Source organism: Triticum dicoccoides, chromosome 4A, assembly GCF_002162155.2.
Source record: "Triticum dicoccoides isolate Atlit2015 ecotype Zavitan chromosome 4A, WEW_v2.0, whole genome shotgun sequence".
Classification (NCBI taxonomy): domain Eukaryota; kingdom Viridiplantae; phylum Streptophyta; class Magnoliopsida; order Poales; family Poaceae; genus Triticum; species Triticum dicoccoides.
The window spans coordinates 95,753,246-95,764,960 of record NC_041386.1 but is presented as its reverse complement, the minus strand read 5'-3'; the positions used below and the strand labels follow the sequence as shown (position 1 = coordinate 95,764,960).

Here is an 11,715-nt window from a genome sequence, read left to right as displayed (position 1 = left end):
TGCATCACCTGGCCTTCATCGAGGGTGCTGTTGCAGCCTGTGGAGATCACAGTTACATTGGTAGAGCATTTTATCATGGAGTTTTTGTGCAATCGGTGCATCCAACATAAAAACTCATGTTATAAGTTGTAAATATATATACGAAAATACTCAGTATAACACACACACACACCATGCATCTAATATTTGATAAAGTTTCGATTGCATACTCAACTTAGAGCTTGAGAGACGGAAACAACAAATTCAACAGTGGCAATGTTCCCCTTAAAAAAAGTGGCAGTGTTAATGGCTCAATTCATAGCCAATTCAAATTAACCGCTATTCATAGCATAATTTCTCTTTTTTTATAAGCTGTGAGTTGAATTTATAAGTTAAAACTTATGGCATGTAGATATATAACATGGACATATTTTATTTCAAAAAACAGAGAAAATTTATCATCAATTTTGAACATCGGGCGTCGCACATAAACTTCGAGTGCACCGAATATACGTTTAAAAAATTTATAGTCGTGTTGTTTGGGTTTGTTTCTTTTACAGACAGACAAAAGCCCAGGTAAAGCCCATCCAGGCAAGATGCCGTGCCACGCTCACCACACACACTTGAGTGCGGGTCGGTAAGTTGGGCTTGGGTCGGTTGAAGGACCTTCTAGTAAAACCGACCAGAGCCGCAACAAACACTATCGAACCGAAGCCGGAGGTCTGGCGATTCGACCCTCGAGAGGCGGCCGAGCCGAGCAGACGCCATGGACCGCGAGTGGGGCTCCAAGCCCGGCAGCGGCGGCGCCGCCACCTCCCAGAATGAGGCCATCGACCGGCGGGAGCGCCTGCGCCGGCTCGCGCTCGAGACCATCGACCTCGCCAAGGACCCCTACTTCATGCGAAACCATCTCGGCAGGTAATCCCCCCCGCCCGCAAAACCCTAGATTCTTCGTGCTCTCGATTCGCATAGCTCTGCCCGCTGATTCCGCTCGTTTTCTCGTGTGTCAAGCTATGAGTGCAAGCTCTGCCTGACGCTCCACAACAACGAGGGGAACTACCTCGCGCACACGCAGGGGAAGCGGCACCAGACCAACCTCGCCAAGCGTGCCGCCCGCGAGGCCAAGGACGCGCCCGCGCAGCCCCAGCCAAACAAGCGCAAGCTCGCGCCCCGCAAGTCTGGTGCGTAAAGAATTAACTCTCACTGTTTTTTTACCTGAGCAGTTTACTAGTAGTAGAATTAAGGTTCTCTCATAAGCTGCCGTGACTTTGCATCGTTCCACTATGCAGGGCCTGCCTTTTTTTTGACTGGGTAGGGCCTGCTATTTTAGTTCTGCAGATGCTTGGTCTGTGTTTTTTTATCGGTTTCAGTAATGTTATTGCGCTAGGTTTGTTCAGGGTACTTAGTGTGAGCCATACCGAGTTGCATATAGCCTTGGATCTCTTTACTTTTGTAATGAATGTACTTGACGTTTTGAGGGAGGCAATGATCATATCAGGTCTTTTTGTTTTTGAAGATCTTGGTGGTATTTCAAGTTTCATCTCGATGTGAATTCATAACGTTTATTTGTGTATTCAGTGTTGCAAGCACACTAGTTGAGGACTGTTGCAGGATGGATGAATATCCCTGTGTGTCAAATTTGCCCCGTCAACTAACAATCTTATACCTTGCTTTGTGTTCTGATAATTTTAGGCATGAGAGTGGGACGGCCAAATTAGAGCGTTTTGTTGGATAGCAGAATGTGAACATTAACTTCACATTAGTCCGATCTTCATTTTTATCCACGGTTTAGGCGTGTCTTTAACTATTGATATATCAATAAGGCAACAATGAAAAGTAATACCCTGTTCCGATAAATAATATCCCTTGATTAATTAAAGGGAACCCAAGTGTCTATAAGGTTGATATTGGGTTGCTTGGTTGTCTTCAAATCTAGATAAAGAGGATACATCTAAAACAGCCTTGAAAAGCTGCTGTGGACTATTTAAATTTTAGTGATATGATTTTTGGTGTTGCTGAACTAATGGCCATGTGGCATAAGCATTCATGCTTGGAACACTGGATACTTCTGATAACTTTCTGTGGTACAGCAGTTTCGAAAAGAAGTTCTTCACAGGGCAGACAAATCTATCGGAAGCTAGGCTTAATTTTGTTCCACCGATTCCGGAAATGTTCAAACATCAAAGGCGTTGTTTTTTATTAGCTATTTAGACCCTTGTATTCTGTTCCAGTTTGGTAGTACAGCTATGCTATTTTGTTTTCTGCACCTAATTGTGTTATCTTGGTAACTATCCTCATAAGTTATAACTATGTTTCTTTGCTTTGCAGTTAAGATTGGCAGACCTGGATATACAGTAACTAAACAGTATGATCCTGACACGAAGCAACACTCTTTTCTCTTTGAGGTTAGTATTTATCGTGCTTGTACATCTTGTTCTCAGAGTTGGTCAATAGAGGATTTGTACATGATCAAATAAGTTCGATTACCATCTTCTGTATCTAGAGACACTGTTTTGTCATTTTTCAATCGATGTCATTTGTCATGTCATGTAGGCATCTGAATTACAAATGGCAAGGATCTTATAGTGATACCAGTTAAGTTAGGTTCGTTTCCAACTTTTATAGTTTATTCATATACTAGTATGTTCTTTCTACAGTTTTACTTGCCTCCCGTTGGCAAATCAATTTTACAATGCTATCTAGAAGTTTATCTTTTGATAAAGCAGCCTTTACTGAAGAGTTAACACATTCAGAATAGTGACAAATAGCTACATAATCAGCCAGTTTCTCTTATCGATTTCTCTTGTTATGAGCATTTAAATAACCATGTACACTGGGGTAGTGGAGTGACAAATTTTGGCATTCTGTTTTCAGATTGAGTATCCTGAAATCGAAGATAATAGCAAGCCAAGGCACCGTTTCATGGCATCATATGAACAGGTATTAAAGGGCCCTGGGCTAATGTGTGAGCATCATCAGCCTGATATATGTTGCTTTACTGTTAATAATCTTCCATTTGCTAATTTACTACTATTGTTTTACAGAAAATCCAATCTTGGGATAAGAGGTACCAATATCTGCTTTTTGCAGCGGAGCCCTATGAAGTCATTGGCTTTAAGGTGCATCTCTTGCAAAGTTCTGCTGCATCAGACCCATTAGCCAATGTGTATATACTTAATACTGTCTGTTATTTGCAGATACCAAGCACAGAGATTGACAAATCAACAGACAAGTTTTTCTCGTATTGGGATCCGGACAAGAAGTCATACATTGTGAGTTTTTCTATGCAGTTTTTTGCCATTTCATTTAGCTGCCTTTATAAGCAATATTGTTTCACAACTTTCACTTTTTTTAACGACAGCTGCAACTATACTTCAAGCCAAGAGCACCGGAGATTAACAGACAACCAGCAGCTCCTGGTACTGTCCCAAATGGGACAGGAGGCCCTCCTGGTGCTCCACCAAGGCCACCATCCCAGCCACAGGCTCTGCCGCCACCTCCACCGAATGCACCTATGGGAATGCCCCCTAGGATCCCGCCACCACCAATGAGCGGTCTTCAACCTCCACCCCCTCCGCCTCCGCTTGCAAATGGTCCTCCGCGTTCAATACCACCTCCACCTCCTTCTGGTGGTCCAATGGCTAACTTTACTCCTGGAGCACCTCCGCCACGCCCTCCGATGCAAGGCTACCCTGGACCTCAGCAGTAGGTGATCTGAGTGTGGGCAAGAGAGATCAGGCTACAAATTTTGAACACTTGCTTTATCCAAACCAGTATGTGCTACATTGTTGTCTGAAATTTTACTGTATAAGCAGATTAAATTATTTAAGTGCGCTTTCAAGCAAAGCATTTTATCTGTTTGTGTTTGTCATCTCTTTGTAACTTCGTTTTTGGACGTTATCCCTTTGGCACACGATTGTGTAATTGTCATATTCCTGGGCAAGCAGAGTGCTCTTCAAGGTATACTATCATGGTAAATGCGATTTATGAGCATCATGTTCCAATCTGTTCATGAAGCGGTTCATGTTCTTGCTAATCTGTTTAGTTCTGCTGTAGTGCATTTGTTTGGTTGTAACCGAAAGCACAAAGTGAAGCCGACTTTTTTGCTAAAAGCTACAAGATCATGTTGAGCCACAAAAATACTCAGCAAAGCGCTAGAAACTGTGCACTTTGTAGTGGTTTGAGAATCGGTGATTTTGTGGTAGGCATTTTCTATCTAAAGTTAGGTTCGGATAGTCGAGATCATTCTGGTACCCATGAAAGCTATACGGATGACATCTAAAACGGCAAAATCAGTAGTTTGAGAACCAGTGATTTCGTGGTAGGATGTATAAAGTTAGGTTCAGATAGTTGAGTTTAATACATTCTGGATACTTAACAGTTATTTTCAATTCTTATGGTTCATTCTTCTGATTATGTAGGCTGCATAAACAGGCCAGGCCGACACAGGCCATGTGCAAGATGTATTCAGATGATTACGCCAATGCGCCAGACAAATCAATCTCTGAAGCTTGTTTCGTTCCTTGTATGTTCTCCAACGTCCAAGGGGGTAGCAACAAACAAAAACCCCTTGAATGTGAAATTTCCTAACCGGCTAAAAGAAAGTCTCATGGTGTACATTCAACACTTCATCCTCCAATGCTGGAGCTCTTGCAAGAATCAGAGCAGCTCCGGGGGTGCCGGTTTATACATCTACTCCGGTTACAGATAACTCAGCACAAGACCTTCCCTGGTGCGGTCAGTTCTGCTTCTCATGATCTACTCGGTGCAAAGTAGTGGCAGCATGACAACTAGAGCTGACTCCCCCGGTGGTTGGTCTGGAGAATTAATCACAAGCAACCATGAGATAATTTGGTATTGCGGCATAAATTGTTGATGATGTCAGAGATGCATGTAATACACAGCAAGGGATACTTACAGCCCAACAAATACTTTAAACGCGTCGTATGTTGCCCATTGCGCTCCGGTAAGAGTACCGACCATGATAATACGGAGTGGAAGGCCACGAGTGAAAAGGCCCCACAGCCCAATGGTTGTTATAGCCTGGAAGCACAATTAATTGATCAGAACAGTTCAAAATTACCATAATATTGATACTATAAGTGAATACCATCTGGCAGCAAGATGGGCGTAAGCTATATAGTTAACAGTTCTGAGATTTTAATTATTTACTGGAATAGGACTTGCAACTTACATCTGCCACAGTGGCTCCCTTTGCATTGTTGAGAAAAGACACCAGGTTGTCTGCAGGATGAGAGACAGCAGCACACAAGACTCCAGCAATGTACCCCCCTGCAAAACTCACTGCTAGCTGCAATGGTTTACTGCATTGATCTTTTGGTTTTGGCACAGCATGCTTGTACACCATCTCAACAATGGTCTCAAAGCATGCAAATTTCATCATAGTGTCTGCAAAGGTAATGGAAAAGTAGATCAGGGCACACACCTAAGAGCATCTCCAATAGATGATGTAGATGTATAAATAACTAACTTTTACATCACCAGGCCTAAAAACAATGCTCCAACAGATGATGTAGATGTATAAATTTTTACATCACCTGCTCCAAGTGATGTAAAATACAACACTTGGAGATGCAGATTTACATCACCAGCCGCGTGGTGATGTAAAATGGCCAGCTGCGCGCCAACCGCCAACCGCCACTTCAACCACAGCCGCCCGCCCACCAGACCCCGCCGCCAGATCTGGCCTTCCCACCCTCCACCATGGGTTCTACTGCATTTCAGCATCCCCCGCCTTCAAATCGGCTGCATCCGCCCCGCTTTTCCACCCAGCTTTTCCGCCCAGCTCCGGCGCCCTGCCCCTCCTCAGTTGAAGCTCGGCGGCCGCCCGATTCGAGCTCTGGCGCCCTGCCCCGCCTCAGTTGAAGCTCGGCGGCCGCCCGATTCAAGCTCCGTCGGCCGCATCCGCCCTGCTTTTCCGCCGCCATGCTACCGCTGTCCGATTCGAGCTCCGTCGGCCGCATCTGCCCTGCTTTTCCGCCGCCACACTACCGCTGTCCAATTCAAGCTCTGACACCCTGCCCCACCTCAGTTGAAGCCCGGCCGCCGCCCAATTCGAGCTCCGCCAGCCGCCGGTGCTCGACTCGACGCTCAGACGCAACCGCGCCACTGCCATGCCACCCAAAAAAATCTCCAAGAGCAAGACCGGCTTCTTCGGAGTGCGGAAGAAGCCGTCCGGGAACTTGTCGTGGAGTTCCAGTGCAATGGCTATCGCTACTGGATCGGCACGTTCGACTCCGTCTACATGGCCGCACGTGCGTACGACATCGCCGCGTGGCAGTTACTAAAAGGGTATAAGATGGCTGCAAAAACTGTTTCATTGTCATGTTGAACAATTAAGTACTTCATCCATGAGCACCATATTCAACCAAATTATATTTCTTTGATTTGTAATTTGCCCACTAGTGTCATGCTTTCCATATATTTTTATGGATACCACATGTCTGCCACATTGCTACTATAGAACTGCCATGTCATCAAACAAATCAGCTCACAATGGCCGGATGGGTATGGTTTGGGTTAAACCCACATAGTGCTCTCACTATTCCTCATGTCATACTTCTCCATATGTTCTCTCTCAATTGATTTGTTTAATAATGTGGCAAAAGCTGGCATCCTCGTTAGCTGGAATCACTTGTAAACTAGAGTTTAGGGTTAAAAGTCGTCCTTTTGCTAATAACAACAATCAACTGCTGTGGCAGCTATATATGATCTGGATTGCACATTTCATAGTAGGAAACAATAAAATCAACTAGGCTTTTCATGGCTGAGGAGGGCTGCAAACTAGGTCAAAATTACAGAAATTAAGTAGTGCCAAACTTGTATAGTCTTTAGAAAAGCAGCAGTGATAAATGGCTAACTCAGTTTCACGGGCATCCTGGAATCATGTCAGCCCCAACTCTATGCTCCCATGAAATTTCTAGCCTTTAACACTCTAAAGAATCTCTAAAATTGTTTCTATCGGAAACAAGCTAAAAGAAGATTCTGGTATCAGCGCTACTAGTATTGTTTGGTCATGTACTATTTAACCCTTGGCATGCAAATACAGTAGGAAAATATAATTTGTGATGAATTCGACTCACAAGGAATTTGGCGGCCCCAAAGAGGAACTATTCCCTTGTAAAGCCTGAAATGAACACAGAGTGTTAAAGAGTGTTCTGCAGTATCTTGAATAGAACCAATCATAACATAATCAGTACAGGACATGCAGTATCTATTATACCCAAAGGCACCTTCGGACCGGACAAGCTTCGGAAGCCCATCGGTTAGGCATCGAGCGAATCCCGGCTGGGTCTGGATTCGAACCTTGACGGCTTCCATGGGGCAGAGAGCTAAATCTGCAATTACCTCAGCCGACGCCGATGCAGCGAGGTAGATGACGGTCTTCAACCTGTCAGCATTCTCGGGGCCAGCAATGTCCGAGTAACACTTCTTGAAGTACTCGTAGAAACCAAACTTGCAAGCTCCCTGGCTACTATACCCAACCAGCGTGGCCATCCAGCCTTTGAAGAACCCACCAAGACCTTGCTCTTGGAGCAGCACACCGAAGCCAGACGAGATGTCCCTGTACTTGCTAGGGTCAACCTGCGAAGAGCAATTCCCGTTGGAAATTAGCATTAGGGCACAGGAAGCTTGTACAGGAGCAGCAGGGGAGCCTGTTTCTGCTTCAGAGACCTGCATATTGCACTTGACGAGGTCGAGCGGCGTGACTGCGAGGTGGGTGAGGCCGGTGCTGAGGACCCCGCCGAGGGCGCAGGTGGCATAGAAGAGCGGCGTGTGCAGCTGCACCGGCGGCGCCGCATCCGCCTCCATCCTCCGCTCGGCCGCTCTGGCCCTCCGGTCGCGGACGGCGATCTCCCACCTCTTCCCCAGCTGCTCCGCGTTGGCGGCGAGCGAGGCCAGGAGACGGTCGAGGGGCAGCGTGGCCGCGGCCGTGGGGCAGCCGGCCTTGTCGCGGTTCACCATCTGGGGACGTGAGCTGGGAGCTGGAGCTGGGCGCGGTACTCGGGAGGTCGTCGCGGTCGGAGACGCGCATGGTAGGGGGAGCAGCGGGGAAGGGGGTTCGGGCGAAGGCCGCGAGCTGAGCTGAGAGCCGCCCTTACCCTTGCTCTCCCGCGCCGGCGGTTGGCCGAGACGGGAAGTGGCGTGCGGCGGCTGCTTTTTCGAGGGACGCCGACGCGAGATTTGGGTGCGGATTGGGTGGCGAGATGCTGCCGCCGCGCGCAGCGGGCGGGACGGACCCCACCGCCTGTCGAGAGGAAAAGATCCGACACGCGACGGGAGGTTGCGGTGTCTGATCGATCGACGGAGAGAATATGCCGCCCGCGGTACACGTACACTGCCACGGCGTCGTCGTCTACGTGCATCGCAGGTGCCACCTGCGTGCAGTTGACGCAGAGGGGTATGCTTGGCGCGGTACACTGGCCGGCGCCGTCTGCGTGCATCGCGGGCGTGGATACTGTGAATCTGTGATGATGCCTCACGTGGTTTGATTGCTGTTAGTGTTTCAGACCCTCAGTGGGTGGCGGTGATAGTTGACATGTTGGCAATTAGCAACCACTGGAAATACCGATTAGAGTAGAGTCCAGCTAGAACGCCTCTTTCATAAGTACTCCCTCGTTTAAACTATCAAAACGTCATACTTCCTCCGTTTCAAATTATAGTGCGTCCATGTTTTTTGAAGTTCAACTTTAACTATAAATTTGATCAACGAGACTGACTACGGCGGGAACAAAATTTATATAATTGAAAAGTTCTTTTGAATACGAATTCATTGGTATAAATTTTGCTCCCACCACAGTCGGTCTCATTGGTTAAATTTATGGTTAAAGTTGAAGTGCGGGAACCAAGGACGCACTATATTTCGAAACGGAGGGAGTATAGTATTTAGAAACGGAGGGAGAATATCTTATCGGTATGCCAACTCACCCGTATCAATATCTTATCCACTGAAGCACACGATACATGACGTTGAGCTTTATCTATCGGTGGATTGCGCCTGTTTAGACGCCCGGACCCGACCCTCGCGTCGCCGAGCCGGGCGAATCAACGTGAACCCAGCCGCCACCGGCCCGCCCCCACCTCCCGCCCATCCCCACGTCGCCGCTGCTGGAGGGCCGGCTGGTGAAGTCTTGCCGGGCCCTGGGATGGCGGATGCGGGGTCGTTTCTCCTCATCGCCCAACTGCCCTCCTCCTCCACACCTCTCCTCCAAATCCGGTCTCGGACAGCGCCGACGGCCTCCCCCGGCAGCCTCTTCCCCGCCACGCAGACAATGACGGGGCCTCCCATCTCAAGCACGGCGTACCCTTCCCCCCGAGATCCGATCTCACGCGTCTTCATCTGGCTGCCCCTCCCCTACGTTGCAGCAGACGTTGCGGCTTGTCACCAATGATCACCCTACGATACGCATACAATAACGGGTGTTGTGTGTTGGGTAACATAGTAGAAAACAAAAAAATTCGCCCTACGATCACCCAGGAACAATATGAAGATGCCTAACGGGTTGTGACCAATGATCATTACCGACTCCGGGAGTGCAGCGGAAATAGATGAGTCGATGTAGATCGTACTTTGAGTCCCTCGAAGTCGATGACGATCCCACGAACCGCCCTCGAACGATCCCTCGAACAGAAGACCGAAAGCACAACCTCTCTATTTGGTTGCAAGCATACTGTCTTCACAATCCGGGAGCGCTTCACCGTGCAGAGCTAATCGTCGCCGGAGAATTAGAGGGGGGAGTTTAGAACCACACTGGGCTTCTAATTATGAGGATTAGAGAAATAACAAGAAGATCTTTGTTTGCACAATGAAGAAGACATTAGTCAACTATAGGATGATGCTAACTCTTTTACCTTGTTTTCCCCTTGTGCTATTTCAAATTTTAGAACAGTTATTTATGCATATCTTTGTTTTCAGTCCTTTCCAAAGCAGTTCACCGATGATTACCTTTCAAACCACCTGCATGGTCAAGAGGCGAGGAAGGTATTCATTCAACACCCACGGTACAATGTTGAAGTCTTCCTCGAGAGGACGAAGGTTGGACGAGCCATTATCCATAGGCACCAGTGGCGGAGCCAAGAGTGAAGCAAGGCCTGGGCCCAAATTTTTTCGACAACATGGAAAAACTTTGTCACTTAAAGCTACCTCATACCATTTCTAAAAGATACCTAATGTGAAATCATACAAAATAAAGTTGAATTTCTCTACAACTTAAAATGATGCTCAATGCTCCAAGAAAATAGATAAAACATGACAGAAGTAGAAGAAGTAATATGGGAATAAAAGAAAAATACCAAGTCAATTGATTACTTCCTTGGTGCCCCCCGCCATAACTTGATCAACGGTAGAAGAGCAAACACGTGAGTCAGGTTAATCCTTTTGCACCGAAAAAATTGGCAATTACATCAACCTAGATATATGGGATACACACACAATATCAATTAAATTTTAGTTTGGAGTAGTTTATACATTGACACACAATAACACAGAAATCACATTGACATTGTAGAACATGGTACAAGTGAAAAACATGAGGGGAAACAGGAAAATCATCAAAGAAAAATACCAAGCTTCGACAGTCAAGCAACCAGATGGCGCACCCGCACAAGCGAACTGCGCACAGGAGGGCGGTGGCCGGGAGCAGGAGGGAAGTGGGAGAGGGCGGAGACGACGCCACGATGGCGGATGGAGCACAGGAGGGCAATGGCTGGAGCAGGAGAAGTGGGAGGGCGGAGACAACTCCACGACTGCGGATGACAGCTGGTACTGGCGGCGACGCGAGTGCTGGAAATTGATCGTGCCAGTTGGATCGAGCGCGTCAGGTCGGCGACGTGAGTGCTGGCATCTCATCTTCCTGCGTGCAAGTTAGATCGAGCGGGTCCTGCTTCGTGCGTGCGTTCCAGGTTAGCCATCCAATCAGGCTTTGGGCCTCTCTTTTTTACAGCACTGCACCTGGGCCTGCATAAAAAACTATATAGATAATAGCCTGTAACATTTCTCACGCCCCCGGCCTTGGCCCTGGGTGCCAGGGGCCCAACTCCGCCCCTGATAGCCACTGGCCTAAAGTTGCAAAGACATTCAACATCACTGAAGGCTCAATATTTGCCTTTCGCTTCTGTAGTTTTCCAGATGAGATTCATCTGTCTATTTACCATGTATGATGCTACTTTCCAAAGGTTTTCGATGTTGCATGTGAAACTTGGTGCCGTTGTGTAATGGCGTAGCTAGCTATATGCCTATATGGTGTAACTGAATGCTGAAGCTATCAGATGTAATTCAATTATGAAATCCTGGTTGCCATAATACGAGTATGAAATATATGGTATGTTTTATAAGAAATATCAATTTGATTACTAAATGGATTATCCGTAATAGACCAATTAGCCTGCTTATTGGGGTTTTCTATTGCAGATGGTTTCTCAGACAACATCGTGGGTGATGAACTCAAACAACCCACACGGTTGTAGCCGTGTTGGATCAATGAAGAATCACACATGACTTCGGCTAGAGAGCTATTTGCGTTAGGCCACCTTGCACAAACGTTTCCACATAAAAAATCATGTGTGATACACACACGAACGGAAACGTTTTTCTGGGATTCATTGTGTGGGATGTACATATGAATGGATACGATTGGGCTTGCATAATTGTCTCTGATGCCTCGCCCGATCGCACACGAGCTCATTTTGCAGAGCGTGTGTGACCGGAGGACCTAT

At 47.0% G+C, this 11,715-nt stretch overlaps 2 protein-coding genes across 2 annotated transcripts; one reads left to right on the top strand and one right to left on the bottom strand.

Moving 5' to 3' along the window:
• Nucleotides 1–671: 671 nt before the first annotated feature.
• Nucleotides 672–3,942, top strand: LOC119285190 (splicing factor 3A subunit 2-like). The gene is made up of 7 exons (XM_037564423.1): nucleotides 672–897; nucleotides 991–1,160; nucleotides 2,308–2,384; nucleotides 2,854–2,919; nucleotides 3,024–3,098; nucleotides 3,177–3,251; nucleotides 3,341–3,942. The coding sequence occupies exons 1-7, from the start codon at nucleotides 746–748 to the stop codon at nucleotides 3,686–3,688; spliced, it is 963 nt and encodes a 320-aa protein (XP_037420320.1). The 5' UTR covers nucleotides 672–745; the 3' UTR covers nucleotides 3,689–3,942.
• Nucleotides 3,943–4,406: 464 nt separating this feature from the next.
• Nucleotides 4,407–8,281, bottom strand: LOC119285189 (mitochondrial phosphate carrier protein 3, mitochondrial-like). Its single transcript, XM_037564422.1, has 6 exons — nucleotides 7,675–8,281; nucleotides 7,223–7,584; nucleotides 7,083–7,126; nucleotides 5,174–5,388; nucleotides 4,898–5,022; nucleotides 4,407–4,796 (listed from the first exon to the last, which is right to left on the bottom strand). The coding sequence occupies exons 1-6, from the start codon at nucleotides 7,963–7,965 to the stop codon at nucleotides 4,718–4,720; spliced, it is 1,116 nt and encodes a 371-aa protein (XP_037420319.1). The 5' UTR covers nucleotides 7,966–8,281; the 3' UTR covers nucleotides 4,407–4,717.
• Between the last annotated feature and the right edge of the window lie 3,434 nt (nucleotides 8,282–11,715).